The sequence below is a fragment of the Plectropomus leopardus genome, chromosome 20, assembly GCF_026936395.1.
Source record: "Plectropomus leopardus strain MGB_pleo_1.0 chromosome 20, ASM2693639v1, whole genome shotgun sequence".
Taxonomy (NCBI): Eukaryota; Metazoa; Chordata; class Actinopteri; order Perciformes; family Serranidae; genus Plectropomus; species Plectropomus leopardus.
Window position 1 is genome coordinate 14,407,789 of NC_142195.1, and position 19,417 is coordinate 14,427,205.

Below are 19,417 nucleotides of genomic sequence, written 5' to 3' on the forward strand. Positions count from 1 at the left end.
AAAATAGGATCTGCGGTAGACAGACTATGTCCTGGATTTTTACTGACTAAATTAAAAAAAAAAGAAAAAAGGAAAAGATCAGTGCTGGATTGTTTCACACCACTTTTTTGTGTTAATTTGAACAATAATTTGTTCCATTTTTCTGGAAAACACTGTTCCCTCCTACATAGGGCTGCACAATATGCAAAAAAAAAAAGATATTGCAATTATTTTGACAGATACTGGGGTTGTGATATGAGTTGTGCTTTTAGTGGAGATTGAATTTTTTGCATTTCATTTTACAGAATTGTTTTTAAAGATAACTTTTTAAAAAATGATGATTTGATTTTTGCTGTGGTCTTTACCAATCAAGCTTGTCCTCTTACTTCTGGAATATGATTTGCAGGTCGGGGCATCTCTGCAGCTCCACAATACTTCATTGATAAAGGAATGCTGTGACACATTTTTCCTTTGCTAAACAACAAATAAATAAACTGTAGCACCTGCAATTTGGATATTGCACTTGGCCGTATTAGGATTTCAGTAATATTTCAATTACTTGTGAAGCCCTTCTCATACAGGAGAAAAAAAAGAAAAGAAAAGACAGTCAATAAAGCATTTATCTCTTTGACTGTCCACTGACTTTCAGTATTGCTATTAATTTTTCAACATCGGAGGTCCCTTGGCTCTCGACCAGCAACATCAGAGGCCAGATTGGAATCGATTTAACCGGCGTCTCAGACACGACAATGCTCGAGGTTTTAAGATTTAGTAAGGAAACTGGTTCCAGCACAAAAACTACTTTTGTTAACCGATATCAGTTAAATCCAGGACTTACATCCCATTTCTAAAGGTCTTAGCTCATTATTACCTGTAAAATGCTATTCTCTTGAAAAGACTGCTGACACAAAGAAATAAAGAGAGTGAGTCCACACTGGCTTTCAGCTGGAGGTCACTTAGAGAAAATATAACCCATCGATTGACAAGATGTCGCTGAAAAGCAACTTTGTTTTCAAGTCAGGGTGAGAAATGAAAATAAAGGGATCAAATTATGTGCTGACACAATTGTTTACATAATAATTTAAGTCTGTCAGCATGTAAGAACTTAAATTAATGTTAAGCTGCTGCTTGACAGAACACACCACAACATGCGGTCAGTGAGTATTTGTTTTGAACACGATTGGAAATCTCATGCAGATAGTCGCTTAAACTTTGAATTTGAGGAGATATTCGAGGCAGGATTGATAAAAATAGAGATTTCACCAAAAGCACTGAATGTACCAGAGAAACTAAACCACTTTTTTTTTTTTTACACTGCTTACTCTGCATAACAAAAAAGCTTTCATCAGGTGAACTTCAGTTCCTGCGGCCGCGAGGATGAAAAGCCACGTAATTGGTGTCATGACTGAGGGAGTGAATGAGAGGAACACAGACGTGAAACACTATTCAGATACGACTATGCCTCTGTCAAAGGCACGTCTAGACGGATGTACTCAAACTGTTTTAATGCAAAAATACAAATACAACCAGAACATACAGGGAAAATGTAAACTGTATTAAAAACGCAAAAATTTTAGAATGAGATAACTTCTACATGATAAAGTTGCAAATTTCTGGTGTGACTTCCCTTTCCACTTAGCAAGTCTTGAAACTTTTTTGGGCAGACAATATGTGATTTAGAATAGGGATCTATGATTTTAGATATTTTGCTGATATCCGATATGCCGATATATAATAATAATAATAATAATAATAATAATTTGGCCAATAATTTTTGATTGGTATCATGTTATGCATACTCTTATGGTGAAGTCCCACCAACAGATAAAGACATGAAATACAATGCTTTTCAGTGTATGTAATATTCATTAATTGTGCAACACAAGAGAGGTACTTCAGCTTAGGGTTGATATTTTGTAGCTGCTCACTTTGTCAATTAAAAAAAGTATATATCGGGCTGTAATATCATCAGAAATCAGCATGTTGAACAATTCTGATATTTCATTTTAAATGAAACATCAGCCAATAAGCAGATGGCGTGCCTTTATGATGGTGCATCCCTACTCTACAATACTAATCTTTTGATGAATTTTCACCAGGTTACATTCAAGACATGTCCAAAGCTCAATACTGATTAGTTGAGTGACCTTTTGTTATGACTGTATGATCGTTTGTTGAGTCATTTTTTTGTTTTAATGCATTGCACATGTTCTCTATATTCTATGTATCTTACTAAAAAGACTGAGAAATAAAGATATATACAGTATACCCTCATTACAACGTTTGCTCAAATCCTTGTGTATGAAGGTGAAACCTGGGATTTAGTATAGTTTAAAACAATTTCAAAAAATCCGATGTGAAATCCCTTAACAGCATCCAACATAAAATGCAGTAAAGCATAATAGATAAATATGATTTACAACAAAAGCCCTAAATCTGAATATATATTTATTATTATTTATTTTCATTACACTAACATTTTTTATAAATTTAATACATAAACTTCTGGTCTGTTTTGATTTATGTTCTCTTCTCTCTTTGGCTGTCTGTACTGTGTGCACCTGATCCTAGTGATCTAATCCTACATGTCAAAGCCATGTTGTTTGCACATGAATTTTGGTTAATTGAAAAGGGGAAAAAAAACTTCTGCACTGTGTTGTATCTTTCTGATCAACATGGAGAGCATAAAAAGCCAAATTGCCACGCAGTTTTTCACAGCGTTTAGATGTAAAATGATGGCGTTTGTAGCTGGAATAGCAAAGCTGATCGCGTTAAGTTACAGTGTGCAACATGCTCTTGGCTGCTCAAATCAAATCAGCACCGCACGGTTTGTTTATGTCCGGACAGCAGAGTTCACGACTGAACCGAGGCTGCAGCTAGCTGACTTACTCACCCGACTGAACCAAATGCTGAGCTGAGTCTCCGACAGCACGGCGAAGTAAAACCTCTGGGAGCTGGGCTGGATGTGGAAGGGCTCCTCTTCACTCCTCAGCGGACAAAGCAGCCTCCGGGGCCAGCCGGTTAGAAAATACATGACGGCAAACTCACTCCGCCTCGACACTCCAAACAGTATCGCAATGCCAGATCGTCGGTGCCCCTTTTTCCTCCTCAAGTGTTTTTTAATCCAGTCATGGGTGCTGATCCCGTGAAAATTAAAACTTTAAATACGCATACATGCTGTGTGTTGATGCTATCAATCCGGGAATGCCGTACAGAGAGCTCCAAGCAGCCGATGGAGCTACACAGCTAACCCCGGGCTAGCTTCCCAACTTGAAGCTAATGGGCTATCCAAGACAACGAAAGTCTAACCGTAAACAAAAGCGATCAGAACCGCAGCGACAGCGCGCAGGACCGATCAGGTGGCTGCTGCTGACTAATGGGTCGATTAACTTTCGCTCCTGATGCCCTGTCAATCCTCACGGTGTCTGGACCAGCGGTGTTTAATAATGGTACAACGTCCAGTTTTTACTCCTCTCTGCCTCACCGTCGCCATCTTTACAAGAGTCTGTGTAGCTTCGCGCTGATTGGTCAGGACGGAGACGTCTGCGTGGTGTTGACATCTGACGTCAGCACTCCGTTATGTGAAATCGTGGCTCAAACACGGTGGCGTTTAAGGCAATGTGGCTCGACGGTGACATCTGGTGGTGAAACCAGGCAGGGAAAACATCCATTATTAGATACATAGATAGCTAGATAGATAGACAGATAGATAGATAGATAGATAGATAGCTAGATAGATAGCTAGATAGATAGATAGATAGATAGATAGATAGATAGATAGATATACTTTATTGATCTCAAAACTGAGAAATTGGGATGCAGCAGCGCCACACAGTAAGAACAGAGAATAAAGAGCACACATTATTAATAGAATATAAAGGAATATGCTTAAAAAAACCTAAAAAAAAAACTAAGAGACTGTACATATATACATATATACATGTGTAAAGTGCGGAACATTATCTGTATAAATATAAATAAAAGTAAAGTCAGCAGTGCAGAGTGACATGGAGCTAAGACCGGAGTTTAAAGCGCAGACAGAGGTGAGTTATTGTACAGGTGGATGGCTTGTGGCAGGAAAGATTTCCTGTATCTGTCCTTTCGACAGCGAAGCTATTGGATACTCTTGGTCTCTCACTTAAATTATCCTTTTTTTTTGTAATTTGAATTTTAGAGGCCATGAGGATTCTATTTAAATTTATTGAAAATGATTTCGAACATGTAAAAAAAGTTAAAGAAAGAATAGAGATGTGATGTTTTTTTTATTTTTTTTTAAAAAAGCGCATTCCTTTATATTCTATTAATAACGTGTGCTCTTTATTCTCTGTTCTTACTGTGTGGCGCTGCTACATCCCAATTTCTCAGTTTTGAGATCAATAAAGTATATCTATCTATCTATCTATCTATCTATCTATCTAAAGATACACAAAAATACAGACTGAAAAGTAGTGAGAATAAGTGCAAACTTATTAAATCCCACCCCTTCTCCATCAGTTATTGAAAAATGATTGACTCGCTGTCATGTTTAAATAAATTGAATTCTCTTAACTATATAAACTATATATCACTGAACTATAAACTATACACATATAACTATATGTAAACATATTTACATTGTTGTTATATGTAAACATTATATATAAACTATGAACTGACAGACCATACACCATATAGAAGCATGTCTATATTGTTTTTAACAGATATAAGAGGAAAGGTAAAAAAAAGGAAATAATACAAAACAGTACAAAATAAATAATTATACAATGTTCTCTGTAAACACCTGGTTACTGTCAAACCACTTCTTTGCTCATGTATCTCATGAAAATCATATCCTTTTTGTTCATGTTTAAACATTGCTTCAGCTTAATACTTAAACTATTCCATAATGTTACACCATAGATTGAATACAAAAATTCAAAACTACATTTTCCCCTTAAATTACAACCGCCATCTCGGTCACAGAAAGCTCTCCATTAATGCTACGGTTATAATGTATTTTTCATTTCCTACATGTTTGCTCAATTTGTTTAATGTGGTTTTCAGCTGTTTTTTGGGCACTTCATATTTTGACATTTTTTATAGTCATAGTATAGTATGTCTTAAAACGTCACAGTATAGTATGGTGTCAAAAATTACCCAAATGGCGCAAAAACGTCATAGTATAGTTTGTCATCAATAATGACCCGAAAACGTCATACTATAATATGTCATTAAAAATGACCCAAAACAACCCAAAAACATCATAGTATAGTATATCATCAAAAATGAGCCAAAATGGGCCAAAAATGTCTTAGTATAGTATGTCGTCAAAAATAATGAGAAAAATGTAATAGTATAGTATATCATCAAAAATCATGCAGAAACGTCACAGTGTAGTATGCTCTCAAAAATGAAGAAAAAAACCTCATAATATAGCATGTCGTCGAAAAACATGAAAAAACGGCATAGTTTATAATGTCTGATTACAACACACACAGAATTAGGGTGATTTCATTCTCTGTTCTGGACTCCATAACTCCACTTTATCCTTACATACCAAATAGTTGTTTACTGCTGTATTAATGCTTTGAATATTGTAGAGCTCCTTTAATGTGATAACTACAAACAAAACTGAAAACAAAACGGCAAGAGTTCTGCCACAACTTGAAGTGGTCAGTTGGAAACTCATTTAACTGTTATGTTGGTGGAAACATGAACAAGCTGAATACATATTTTTTTTAAATTAAAAAAAATAAATAAAAGTAAACTCATATTTTCAAACTTTCTTTCAGTCTCTTAAAATCAACCACTTTGCCACTTTACTATAGAATTTCAGAAAAATATCCTTTCACACTTGTTAATAAAGCTTTTCTCCCATAGACACTCTACATACCAACTGATGCATTTTCAGTAAAATAGATTGAAACATCATCCATCACTTAGAGCAGTGTATGTGTCACCAACAGATGTCTGCACACTGATGTGCAGTGTGTGTGTTTGCCCAGTTTTTTTTGACTTGGGGATGTATGAGGGGATGACTTATCTATACACAGTGTATTACCTTCTGGCATGCCCCCAGTTTGTAGGCAGGAGTACCGACACTGAAACTAAGTCATGTAGCGCTGTGGAAAATCAATATTAGTTTAGGTGCATGCTTTATTGAGATCATTTTTATCACGATACTTTGCAGCAAGCAGCCCTTTTCAACAGGTTCATTTTCCCATCAATGCTGTTGTCACAGCCACCAGACTCTATTCAGAATAACAGCGGTTTAAGCTCGCTGAACACAGGGGCTGCTGGTCTAATTACTGTTTTTCTGGCTTTAGAGAGAGCTATCAGCTTCACTTCCCTGTTGGAAATTGCTACAGATTTTCTGACTGAAAAGGTCGAGCATTCAAAACATTCTAAATATAGCGTACACTTAAACTGATAATGACTTTTGAGGTTACTAAAATAAATACATTTTTCGTTGCTGCCCCCATCCACAGGAGTACATTGCTTAGCTTCCTGGTCGGTACTTCAGCCTGCTTCTCCAAATTGAGGGCGCACTGACAAACTGTATTAATACTCCATACAACCCCACTTCAAGAAATCTGAACCATCCCTTTATGCAGCAGCATCTGTTTCAGGAAGAAAATGGTTAAAGATGTTAAAGGCGCATACTGGTGTTTTTCTCTTCATGTTTCAGCACATTAACGTTACAGCCAACTATTTTCCATGTGCAGTAATTTTCCAGCAGGCAGCTGGACATCAAAACATCAAAGTGCACAGTATGCCTGCTTTCACTGTTGTCAAAGTTACAGTAGGGTTATAAAAAGAATATATGATCTGTGGTAAATGGTTAAAACGTATAAAAAGAAAAACACAAGTATGGTCCTGTAAGATTAACAAAAAACACTCGACAAGTATAAAATCACTTTGGTGTTAATCATTACACCAGATAATTAACTTTAATTTCTTCTTTCTGTACAGTCAAAGTCAAATTTATAACAGCCAATGTCTGATGTACTGGATATTTTGCTTTTTGAAGGGACATTGACATGTCACACTGCAGTCAGCTGATAAAATCATCTGACTTTTAAAAAAAACAGCTTCCACCTGTATCACACTACCTTCCTCAGCAGATGGAGTCAGAGTACGTTTCTCATTACACATCGTGCATAAAAGAAGGAGCATAGTAGGATGATCTGTTTTCTACCTGTCGAAGGCTGTGATGGATTTTAAGTTTAAACTTTCCAACAGACAATAATTCACGTGCATAAAAACTCTGTACAGTGCAGCACCTGATAGCTTTAAGACCACTGAGACGTTTGTGTCCACAACAGTAAACATTTTGTGTGTCTTTGGAAGCAAAATGTTAAGGCCTCCTTCATGTCAGCATTTCTTATTGTGTGTGTGACTGAAGCCAAACAGACAACATGAATCACGACGACGCGTCATCGGGTGTAACACAAAGTGGACAAAAGACGATTTTGCTCAGTTGATCTCCCAAGTGCAAAAAATCTCCCAAGTCTTTACAACCTGATGCCACCCGTGGGACGTACAGGAGGAGTCAAACTGCCAACAAGCAACTACAGGACATTTTTGTTTTAAAAGATGTCATCAGAGTGTGGGACTGACAGTGGGGAGGGGACACTCACCCTGTTTTTATGACAGCACAGACACGATTCAACTCTCAAAACAGGATGGAGCCATTCCACTTTGTTAGCAGAAAACAGAGGTAGCCCACAGACGGACGTGATGATGCTTTATAATCCATCAAAGTAATCTCTCTTGAACATTAGCTAGCTCAATCATTTAAATCTTCCCAACAATAACATTCAAGCCACAGTTTATGAGAAGATTAATAGCTATTATCTCGGTGTCGGACACAAAGTTTTGATCATAGTGGAGGTAGTGGTGACGCTGAAGGGGCCAGTATACACTGTTAGTGAGTTTGTCACACAATTAAAATAGAAAGGCCAAGTCCCTCCTCTTCCCAGTGGACCACCATGGGGACCTTATTTCCCAAAGAATGATTTTTGTTGAAGATGACCAGAGACAAATAATGTTTTGATCCTGATTTATGCCTTAAATTATAAAAATATGTTTCGTCAATTAAATCAAGAAGTTTGTTGCAAAGCTGTTTAGGTGTAAGACTTTGACAATACATAATAACAAAGGCATAAGTTTCTATCTCATTAAAGCCACGATGCCTGGATGTTTTGTGCCGGGATGTACTCACATGAGCAACGGGTCTTACTCGTTCTTTTGCCTCCCGACTGATCAAAAGGCTGTGAGTAGTTGGATACACACAGGTAATATAACGCTAAGTTTGTGTGTCAAACATAGCTAATTTAGCTATAGCAGAGCTGAAAGCGAGCTAGCTGGCTCTTAGCACGTTAGTGACATATTTCGTGCGAGATGGAGGACAGGTAGTTCACGAAGTGGTTTCTAGGCCCCCGGAAACATCACTCAGCCTTGCCTCCAGTTTTTTTCAGTTGCCATTCACGATATTGCAGCAAAAAAGCCCCAAATGGCATTTTTTAACATTGACCAACACTATAAAAGTTGATAAGACACCTCGATCTGTAAACAATGCGAATTATTACTGTTTCCGTGATGAATTTTTGATTCAGAGAGGTTAAAACTTTCTATGAGCCAAGAAAAGTGACGTAATCACAATGTTAAGTCTATGGCAGGAGAAACACTACTACAGATATTCACTGAGCTGCACATCCCAGAAGTAAACCAGGAAGCCAGAAAATCTTTTACCATGTGTGTCAGGTGAGCAATTCTTAATGGACTGAGAAGGTGCCATCTTGGCATCTGGTCTCCAGATCTACTAATATATCCAAACTAAATGGTACTACACCAAACCTCCAACAACTGCAACTATCTCAACTAGCTAAATTATTTTTAAATTGTTAATTATTATGTTATTTTTTGGCACAACTGAAACAGGATCAAAAAATGAACTGTCTCTCATTGCTAACTACTGTTTTTTCCCAAAATAAAGTCCCAGGTGAGACGTCGGAAGGCGAGGTACTAGCATTTCCTCACACCTTTCTGACGTCGGGTTATGGGGATCTCTGTCCGACCATTTCTATGACTTTCTGAAACCGACATGAACAACCACTTTACACTGGGGTTGTCCAGCTGTGTGGAGGCTAAAAAGGTGCAAAGCATTAACCTTTTCTTTAGCTCTCTTTTTTCATTCTAACCACAATTCTTACTGCCACTTTTCACGTGTGCAACCTCGTGCAACACCATGAAAGTCTTCCAAGAGAAACAAACCCTTGTCCCCACATTTGCACGACCACGGGCATGTGGTACAAACCACTTCTTTTCTAGTGTAACTTGGCCCTAACTGTATAACGGTGTTTTATGGGGTCGACTATGTGAAGTCTACACATAAAACAGGTCATATTAACTGGATTGTGGTTGTGATACTTGGGCTCTACACGAAAAAAGATGCAGCTCCACATGAGATGAGTGAGATATGAGAAATATTAGCAACACATCACAAAATGAGTGGACAACAGTTACCAGTATGAGCTGTCCGCAGCAGCACAAATGCATAAATGTACATTCTTAGAACAATTTCAGCACAACTTAAAGGACAGAAAAATGACAGTATATAAAGTTTCAGTTTAACACAGCTTAATCTATATCTCTTACCTATTTTTCTACCTATTTTTCTGTATAGCACAGATTATTTATGAATTTTAAATCAACAAGGACTAGCTTTATATATATATATATAGCTGCTTTTGGTGATGCTTTTTTATTTTTGCAGGTCTGTTATTTCCTAGTAAAATCCTAGGCTATTTCCTGGAAATAACTATGCAAATTGGTACCATGTACAAAGAAAATACCATTTTATTTATTTACTAGAAATGCGTAGTAAACATTAGGGATGTAAATCACAAGTTTCATCACAATCCAATATTAAATTGATTCTTCATTCTATACAATATTTGCTGATATCACTAAGTCATCCATGATACAACTGTGATTCAGTAGCCTACGATGTCAATAAATACCCTCATTGTCATTTTTTGGCTTCTTAACATTACCTGCCTGGCATTAGGCTGCTTGCACAGTTTGATTTTTTAGAAAGGATGTGTGCTTGGATGGAAATGGTGACACACGTGCCAAAGGAATTTAAAAATAAAGGCGTATCTTAAAGATGAAGATACGTATTGATGTTTTCACTCAATATTCTTTGAAATGATACATCGATCCTGATCACCTCCCATTTATTATCAGAAACTTTATACTCTCTATACATTATACTTAGTCTGCACTGAGTTGCCTGTAGAAGGATTTAACTATTTTCACAATTAGCTGGTAATAACTGGAATTGTTAGTAGACTAACTTACTATGGTGTCCATGTTCCACATGACTGGTACCAAGCCGCAGTTTTTTTTTCCAGAAAATCTCTTTAAAAAAAATTCAGAAATTACAGACCCAAAAAGTAAAGCTTCACCATTTTTTAAAATGGATAAATATCACATCTGTATTGCTATACTGAGTCCTTCTAAAATTTATAATTTCATTTTAATGGTTTGTATATAATGTAGCTTGGCAATTTGTTGCCATTTTAGGGGTGAAACTGCCTGGAAATGCATCAATTTCTGATGAACTTTTATCCATCTGCACATGGCATATACAGCTATGTGATTGGATAACTTCCCAAAATGAATAATTATTTTCAGTATTAATTATCCTTTCCACTGTTTTCTCGATTAACTGTTTAGTCTATAAAAAAGACATCCTTTAGTGTTGCTGGGGACAGTTCATAGCACAGAGCAAGAGTCAAGTTTGAAAACAAGAATAGAATACATATTATTACAGTAAATGTAAATAACCAACACTTCCACGTGAGACAGAACAAACTGACACTGGTGCTGTTAATGAGTGTGGAGTTGCATTGCTGGTTTTCCTCCCAGTTACCCCTCACCGCCTTGGGGAATAATTTTAATCACAGGACATTCAGACGGCCACAAGTCCTTGTTTCCCTGTGAGCTCTGGTCTCATCAAGCCCAAAATCAAAACACATTTGCTTAAACAAATCAGGCAGAAAACTTCAAGACCTCAACATTGCCCTCTGCACAAAATCATTAGGAAAGCTACTCCTTTTAAAGGACACATTGACATTTTGATGTTAGCCAGCTGTTTTCATTTAACAGGCACAGTTTTCTGCCTCTGAATGCCAGATTCTCTGACAATTAAAGCAGACTGTTGGCATTCCTCGCTGAAACACGGGCATACGACTCGCTGCAAATCAGTGGTGTTATTGAGAAACGGTAATGAGCAATTTCAGTTAATAGAAAATCTATTTGCTCAGAATATGAACAGGTGCGTGTTGATGAAAAGCAACTTTCAAAGTGTCAAAGTTTCCAGTTAACGTCGGAAGAAGGGTCAAACAAAAATGACTCTCTTTGTTTCCCCTCCCAGTAGTATGTTACTACACCTATAGTGCATACAGTAGTGGTGTTATTTCTTCAGAGGAAGCCAGAGACGCATCTAGTGTGAGAATGGCCCGAGTGGTTAGCTGATAAAGAGAGGGCAGGGGAAGTAGCCATGCAACGTTATTCATTCAGGAAGCATGAGAGAGGAAGAACAGGAGGAAGTGGGTGAGACGGAAAGTGAGGAGGGGAGTGAGATGGATTGAGTAAAGCAAAGGCACGACAGATTGAGTACAAAAAAAAAAACGTAACCCCTTTGTTTCACTAGCCCAGGAGTGAGCATGAGGCTTGTGGCGGCCAGTGGGTGGGTCGTCGAGTTAGTCAGGCTGTAAGCGGGTCGGCTTACCTCTGGCGTGTCTCTGCGCGTCTTCCTGCTCGGTTAGCTACTAAGCCTACTGACACAGTGATGGGGGTCTCTCAGGCAGGCTGGGAGGGAGCATGAGTGTGTGTTAGAGTGTGCGTTTGTGTCAGAGAGAAAAGGCGTCAGGGCTGGTCCTCAGTATTGTTCTTTGAAATCTTTTCTGTCTGTCTCGGGGGGAGGGGGCCCTGAGACCCTCAGCTCTCCTCGGCATCGGCCTCTGTGATGTGTGGCCTCCTCAGTATCGGTACATGTCATAGGTACTGACCCAAGATGAAGGAAATGCCCACGAAGGAAACCTGCTGAGGATTTCATCCAACTGAGCAGTCCTTCTATCTTGTCCAAAGAAATAGTGGGTGGAGATGGCGACAGAGATCATCCCCTCAGGGCCCGATGGGTCGGGCTCTCTCGGAGGCTGATAGACGGGGAGAAAGAAAAAAACAAATGAATGCCAGCACAGACAGTTAACATGTGAGAGGATCAGAACCAGACCAGCAGTTTAACCAGGCTGTAAAGAAAATCACCTTGTCTTTAGGTTGATAATGCTGCATGTGTTTCAGCTTATGCAATGGATTTTAACGGTCATGGAGTTTGTCTGAACCCATGCAGTTGTTAATGCAATTCAGTAATTAGACTTTAAAGGTGTTCACATGACAGTTAGACAATCCAATTGCATCCTGTCACGACTTAATCTCCTGCAGACATCACTGAGGGAGATGATGAGGTGAAGTTTTGCAGAAATCAAGCTACTCGAGGAATGAAAAGAATGGCATAAGAAAAAAATGAACATCTGTCAGAGTAAGTCTGTAAAAGGTGCAGCAGTACCTGACAATTAACTGTGGACAAGAAAAAAAACATCTTAAAGGGATACTTAGATAATTTGGGTAGAAAAGTTTTATTCGTTGGGAGTGTCCAGTAATTAGGTCTTTCTGAGCAGAATTTCACAAAGCGTTAAAAAGAATACTCAATATTGATCTGCAATTTTCTTTCTTAGGATGTGCTGATTTTAAGGCAAAAAATTCAAAGAATCTTAAAAAAGAAAACCTCATTTGAGAGATTTAGAGGACGCTGTGAAATATAAAGCATTTCGAGTTTTTTGCTTGTATTTATTAATAATTTCCTATACATATGTTTCAAACATGGTGTTTCAATCCTACATTTGCAGGGTGCTGACACAGTTTGATGCATATAAGACTAGATAAGGAATAGCTCGGTGTGTAGCGAGTGTGTGCTAAAAGCAGACGGGTGTTGGCAACCGGAGCAGAGAGGAGATTAACAGTTAAGTTGTCCAGTGACAGTAAATGTACAGTTTGGGTTTCAGTTGGTCTCTGAATAAACACTGCAGCTCCTCAAGAACCAAGTAAAGCAAATGTGTTGCTTCCCAACTGCTGTGTAAAAGTGAACGGGGTTAGGCCTCAGCATAAACTTTGGCCCTGGAGGCAAAACAGGCTCCCCGGAGAGCGATTAAAAAGACATTTCAATTGTGAATGATTGCTCTGTTTCTTTGTTATTACAGATTAAAATTTCTCTGAGAAATTAAATGTATTGATAGCATATTTTTGTACTTAGACAGATGCATACATGTATACATATGCATGTGTGTAGTTCCCTCCGTATCCCCCAACCACTGCAAAAAAGGGCTTGCCTGAAAGCTATGGTGTAATTCAAAAACCTACAAGCATTTCCTAAAAGTGGATCTATTCCTTTAAATACACAAGCTATTAACATAACAAATCTACATTACTGACTGATACTATCCATATTTTATATTGACAGGTTTGTTAATGTTTACTGTCCAAAAAGTTCTTCCATCACAGTATAACAGCTGACATTGACAAACACTGATGCTGTCGCAGATTTTCTCGTCTCACCAAAAACAGAAAGCAGTTTGAATAATTCACGTGAAAAAAAAAAGTTGAGTCAAGGTATGAAATATTTAAAGGTGCAAAAAATCAAGAATGCCCACTAAGCTGCAGGCTGTACCTGTATTTCAAACCAGAAGGTCCATGTGGGGGCATCGAGGCCGTGGGAATAGAAGACAAAATATTCTCCACTCAGGTCGAACTGAGGCGTCCCGTCACCAAAGGACCATGTGGAGAGGCTGGTTCCTCGGTGAGGCATCAGATACAAAGACATGTGGCTGGGACCTGCACAGGACACAACATGCACATATATGCACACATACACATCCAGATCAGCCAACTGGATAATGAATATATCACATTATTGATAGTTTATATCTGTGACAGTGGCTGTACTTAAATGGTCTGGCAACAGAAACCGACACCGAAAACTGAATGTACTAAAATTCGAACAAAAATGCATACACTTCAATAATAAATGGCTTGATAATATTACCTTAAAAATAATGCAATTGTTCGTGTAATATCTTGCAAGCACTGCTCGCAAATGTCGCTGTTCAGGAGCTTTTGAGCATGTCACATGATCTTCCTCTGCAGATTGAGTTTGCACAGTTGTCTTGGAAATTCAGTATAGAATGTTGTCAAAAATGTTTCGCCGACATACTATGATGTCTTCATGACATTTTTTTTTACAACATAGTATAAAATATCGTTTTGGTGACGATTTGGTGCCATCGTGACATTTTTTAAAGACATATTACACTATGATGTTTTGGTGCCATTTTTTACACGATACTACACTATGACGTTTTGGTGACATTTTTGACAATATACTTGTCGTGAGGGTAATTTGTCAACTAATGTTTCCAAGATCAAGGCTTAACTTTCAATCAGTAATTTAAAAAATGTCTACACAGTCATGATCTCAGTGTTGATGTAAACTCTGCATTCCAACTGATGTGTCACTGGATATATTCAGTATGCGCAACCATCTCTGTCTCTGTCTGTTTTGTCTGCGAATATTCTGCTGTCATCAGCCAAGATTCTGGACTGCTCATGTGGCTCAAATCCAACTGAAGTCACATGACAGCAGTGTTGAATTGCAAGTCTTTTTTTTACTGTGTCGCTTATCTCTCTCCCTAGAAAGAGTGTTTTTAGGCTACATCCAGACTAATAAATTTCAATTTAAAGCTGCATTTAAAATTAAAAAACTATCTCTGTACACACAAGATTTTAGCACACTTTCCGAAATAATGTCCATCTATACTAACACACCATATCACATGACCATTCACGTACACTTGGGCATGCCTGTAATGGTGCGAACAGGAAGCAGATGTCTGCTGTGTGGTTGGCTGCTTCATTATAGAAAATAATACAGAGGGAGAAAATGGTGAAAAGTAAGAACAGAAATGTATTTGTCTGGAGCAACAATGGAAATGTTACTGAAAATAACATGAGTATAAAGCAAGCAAGGCCACAGAAAATCGTTTTGGAAGATTGGGAGAGCGAATATGCCGACATATTGAAGCAGAAAAGTATTATCCATCACCTAAGGAAGCTGTGGCTATAGGAAAGGAGCACCCACAAAGACGTATCAAGCCAAACACCAAAACATATTTGGCTTGACATGTTGTCACTGATCAGACCCATCTGGGAAGCGAACATGGGTGTCTGTGTCATCATTTCCAAAAATCTCAGTTTAGACCCGACCAGCCTGAAACCCAACTGTCAAGGTTACGTACTAAAAACGGGGTCTGCACTGTTTTTAAAAAGTCTCTGTTTTAGGAGCAGTTTGGACGCTAGGTGCAAAAATAGCATTAGTATGCATTTTTAAAACAAAAACGTATGTGAATGTAGCCTTAATATAATTTGTGTTGGTTTTGCCAAATAACGTTGTCCTGACCTTTCACATTGAAGGTCATCTTGATCGTCCCCCAGCTGGTCTCCTCTCTGGACAGCAGGCTGAACTCCACAGGAGAGGTGGGAGACACTTCTGGTGCAGGAAGGTACCAGTTCTTCCTGCAAATACACCAAAATATTTGAGGCAAGGAAAAATTAAAAGTATGATAGGTCTATAAAGGAAGATAATCGCATCAAGCAAATGAAAAAAAAAAAAGAGCTGTCAGCTACAAGGCTACAAGCTACTGACTTGCTGAGGAACTTCACAGGAAGGAACCAGGGGTAACCACAGAAGGGCCGGTCTTCACGGCAGCTGGTGCGAACGCTGTCGTTGATCTCGGGGATGAGGGGTGTGACGTGCTGTATGCCTGTGTAATCAAAACTGTTGATCCACAGACCTGAGTCTCGGCTCTCCACCTGGCCCTGGAGATTGTGGAAGGTCCGCGTCGTATGCTGCAGAAGGGTGGACAAAACATTTTATTTACTTATTTTAAGAAAACATCTTTCTCCAAGCTGCCAACTGTTTTTCAGGCAAAATTACTTGATGGAGCTCTCTGTGATTTACATCAGCAGGTGGAGGAGTGAAATCACTTTTAGCACTTTTATTCAATCACATGGAGAGACGTCATGGTGTGCCATGTCCCAGTTACAAAAACAACATACAACATAGGGGCTTTGCATTTCACCTGCTTCCAGCAAAAGATTTTAATGATGTAAGCAGGTGCTGCACTGCAGGATAGTCAGCTGAGGCAGAGCAAAAAAAAAAGATAAGAAATTTAAAGATAATTCTACAGCAGACATCTTCCAGGCTTCCCACACTTTTTTACAATTACATTTTCCAGTAACTTTTCCACGACATTTAACCACATTTTCTTGACAGTATTAGATTTTTAATTTGTAATACAAGGATCAATGTATGTTTAAAACTTTTCCAGGTCTGGAAAACAGATTTTCTTCACTTTTCCAGAAATTTCATGATCATGGGAACTCCCATGTTCTCATGGCAATGAAAGTTATTTATGTTGGATTTTTCACACTATTAAATTAGCATTTTTAAAAAGCTTGTAAAATATCTAATAATCCAAAATATAAAAGACAAATTTAATGAATTTTTACTTTTCAAAAGGATGACAGTGTACAGAAAAATGTGACTGTGTGAGAGATATCTATGTCCTTTCTCTAGCAAGAATTACAATAGATGCACATGTTTCGGTGTACATATTTATGCTTCTGTTTGTGTTTCTGTGTGTGTGTGTGTGTGTGTTGTGTTGTGTTGTGTGACTTTGAACCTGCAGGAAAACTCGTTTTGGTCGCGGGCTCTCTGGACTGCCTGAATAAGGAAAAAGGAGGCCGCAGGACATCAAGAGGAACATAAAGATGAAGACTGTGCCCAGACCAGCCAGGATCCACTTAGTGCTCCGTACCAAGTAGATAAAATGAAGCTGAGACAGAGAAATATAAAATGTTACCAGAGTGGAGGAAGAATATACACTGCAGTCTTTTTGAAATTACAACAAATATGAGAACATTTTTTGGTGAAGTGGTGGATTATTAAGACAAAGTATCCCAAAAACCCGAAGCTTCCGTCTGCAAGATCTACACAAACTTTTACTGTCACTCAGCCAACTATGCACAGCCGTTGGTTTCCTTATCTGAAGTCAAACAATAATGTAAATAGACTGCTCAAACAACACTGCTGCCAGTAGCTTAACCAACATAATAAAACCGGTTTGGTCACGTTTATTCTGTCCTGCATGCACTCTCCCAATGTGATATCAAGGTGATTCTGCTGACAAATTTGTTGTTCAATAATGTTCATAATGTGGAGCTACTCACAAAAAAGGACGACAGGAAGATGGTTGCCAGGGTGACCAGGGAGGCCATCACCACCTCAGGAGGTATTTCTGTGCCACTGCGACCCATGATTGGTGTGAAAATCTCAAACACCACCCAGATGAGGAACATGAAGTGGACATAAGGCAACGCCAGGCCCAACAAATAAAGCATGCTGTACTTCACTGATGCTCCTGAAGAAAAGATAGAGAGGTGACTGTTAGTCACATCAAATGGAAATTACCAAGGATCAGACCGTCAAAATCTTTTGGCTGCCCCACAGCTATGAATATCTCTCTAAGGCCCAGCCCACACAGACAACTGAAAAAATTGAATTTTCTTATCTTTTCTCCTCAAGGACAATTCCTGTACAAAAACAATGAAAACACAACTGAAGCACTGTCAAAAGCATGCAAAACCAACAGGCGGCAAGCCTTCTCACGCAAAGAAAAGAAAGAAGATGTTGGCAAAATCAATCAATCAATAGTAAGAGGATCAGTGTCGCCTTGAAAGGAGGCTGCCAGGGAAGGGCTGATGTTTGTTGGTGTTATTTATTATAATTATTTTTTTTCATCTCCTCTCATGTTTACATTTGTAGAGTATTGTAATTAATCATTATATGTTTGAATAGTAATGAGGTTTGTTCTCTGACCTCAGAAAAGCTTAAAAAAAGAAAAAGACGATGTCTAAACAATTATGTTTGCGGTGTGGCATAAAAGTCATTAAAAAAGAAAAAAAGAAAAAAGAAGGGCTGATGAAATTTGTAGTAGTTTTAATTGACCTATAAATAAACACTAGTAGTGAATAAAGTTAACTAGAATTGAGTGTTTACCTCTATGCTTAAATTCTTTTGCCAGCAGCAGCCTGGTGGCCAGTGGGAAGGCCACCATTAGCATGGGCACGTAGGCTGAACACAGGCCCTGCTGGGTCAGCCACACCAGGCTGCAGCACCACAAAAACAAGCTAACGTCGAAGAAGAGATCGCCGAGCTCCACCAAACGGACACCCTGCATGGAAAACATACATAACAGCTCAATACAGAAGAGCTATGCACGAGCAGATTAGACAGGGTATGCTGTATTTTGCTTTGATAAATGGGATATAGCTAATGTGCAGTTGAGGGAAAAAAAACGTTGGGATTGAAATCTGTTGACATAGAGGAACGCTAAAAAGTGTTTTCTATTAATAGTGTGTATGTGGTGACAACTCGTACTTCTCACTCAATGCCCCTGTTTAATTAAGGAACTAAAGACTCATACGAGGAGATCAGATCCGTTGGTCAGTACATGCTGTTAAGTACAAGACTACCTTTAGCCCTTACATAAACTATATAAACAAAAAATATCACATATCTTATTAAAAAATCACTGCAAGTAAGATGACTGCTAACTCATGAGTGTTGTGGATAAACACTAAACAGGCACAAAGAATCAGTGAAATGACTTGGAACTTTCCACAACAGGAAATGTACATAATGGCCACAGTTGTATCCTGAAACAATAAACTAAAAAGTAACAGCTGTACGACTGCAGGAAGGCTTGCTGCAATATGTTGTTATTTCATTAACAAGGACAACATCCCACGTGTACACAAGGCAGTATTGTTTCATCAAAACGTTCCACTGAACATCATGATCACGGCCTCACTGAGATGCACTCGCCCGGCTCTTCTTTCACAATAACTTTTTGGTTAAAGGATTTGCCAATCAGCAGTTAACTCTCTAGTGTTTGAAGGGAGATTTTCGCACATTCAACAGTCTCAGTTGCCTTGCATTAAACAGTATTGTATGAGTCTTGAAAAAAGCAGAAGTTGCCGCACATTGCTCTTGCTCAGTGTCACAATTTATCGGTCATACTAACATTTCGGTCCCTCCAGACCTTCATCAAGACAATTTAAAATACCCTTGATGAAGTTCTGGAAGTACCGAAATATTAGTATAACAAATAAACTCTTTAGTGTTGTCATAAATATATCAATTACCAATAGATATCAATTCTGAACAATTAAAAAGGTTTAAATACTAATTTTTTGAAGCACTGATACACCGATA

General features: G+C 38.4%; 2 protein-coding genes across 4 annotated transcripts in view; both read right to left on the bottom strand.

Annotated features, from left to right (window-relative positions):
- ric1 (RIC1 homolog, RAB6A GEF complex partner 1) overlaps positions 1–3,501 on the bottom strand; it is a 44,969-nt gene extending 41,468 nt beyond the window's left edge. For both annotated transcript variants that reach the window (XM_042509063.2, XM_042509062.2), the window contains exon 1: positions 2,873–3,501. In XM_042509063.2, coding sequence (XP_042364997.1) covers positions 2,873–3,013 — 141 coding nt within the window. In that variant the 5' untranslated portion in view covers positions 3,014–3,501. The remainder of the gene's footprint in view (positions 1–2,872) is intronic.
- Positions 3,502–6,871: 3,370 nt separating this feature from the next.
- The window catches only part of ermp1 (endoplasmic reticulum metallopeptidase 1), a 33,191-nt gene continuing 20,645 nt past the window's right edge, over positions 6,872–19,417 (bottom strand). For both annotated transcript variants that reach the window (XM_088071120.1, XM_088071119.1), the window contains exons 10-16: positions 18,200–18,374; positions 17,371–17,561; positions 16,824–16,976; positions 15,785–15,987; positions 15,539–15,654; positions 13,754–13,917; positions 6,872–12,185 (exon numbers count right to left, since the gene is read on the bottom strand). In XM_088071120.1, coding sequence (XP_087927246.1) covers positions 12,009–12,185; positions 13,754–13,917; positions 15,539–15,654; positions 15,785–15,987; positions 16,824–16,976; positions 17,371–17,561; positions 18,200–18,374 — 1,179 coding nt within the window. In that variant the 3' untranslated portion in view covers positions 6,872–12,008. The remainder of the gene's footprint in view (positions 12,186–13,753; positions 13,918–15,538; positions 15,655–15,784; positions 15,988–16,823; positions 16,977–17,370; positions 17,562–18,199; positions 18,375–19,417) is intronic.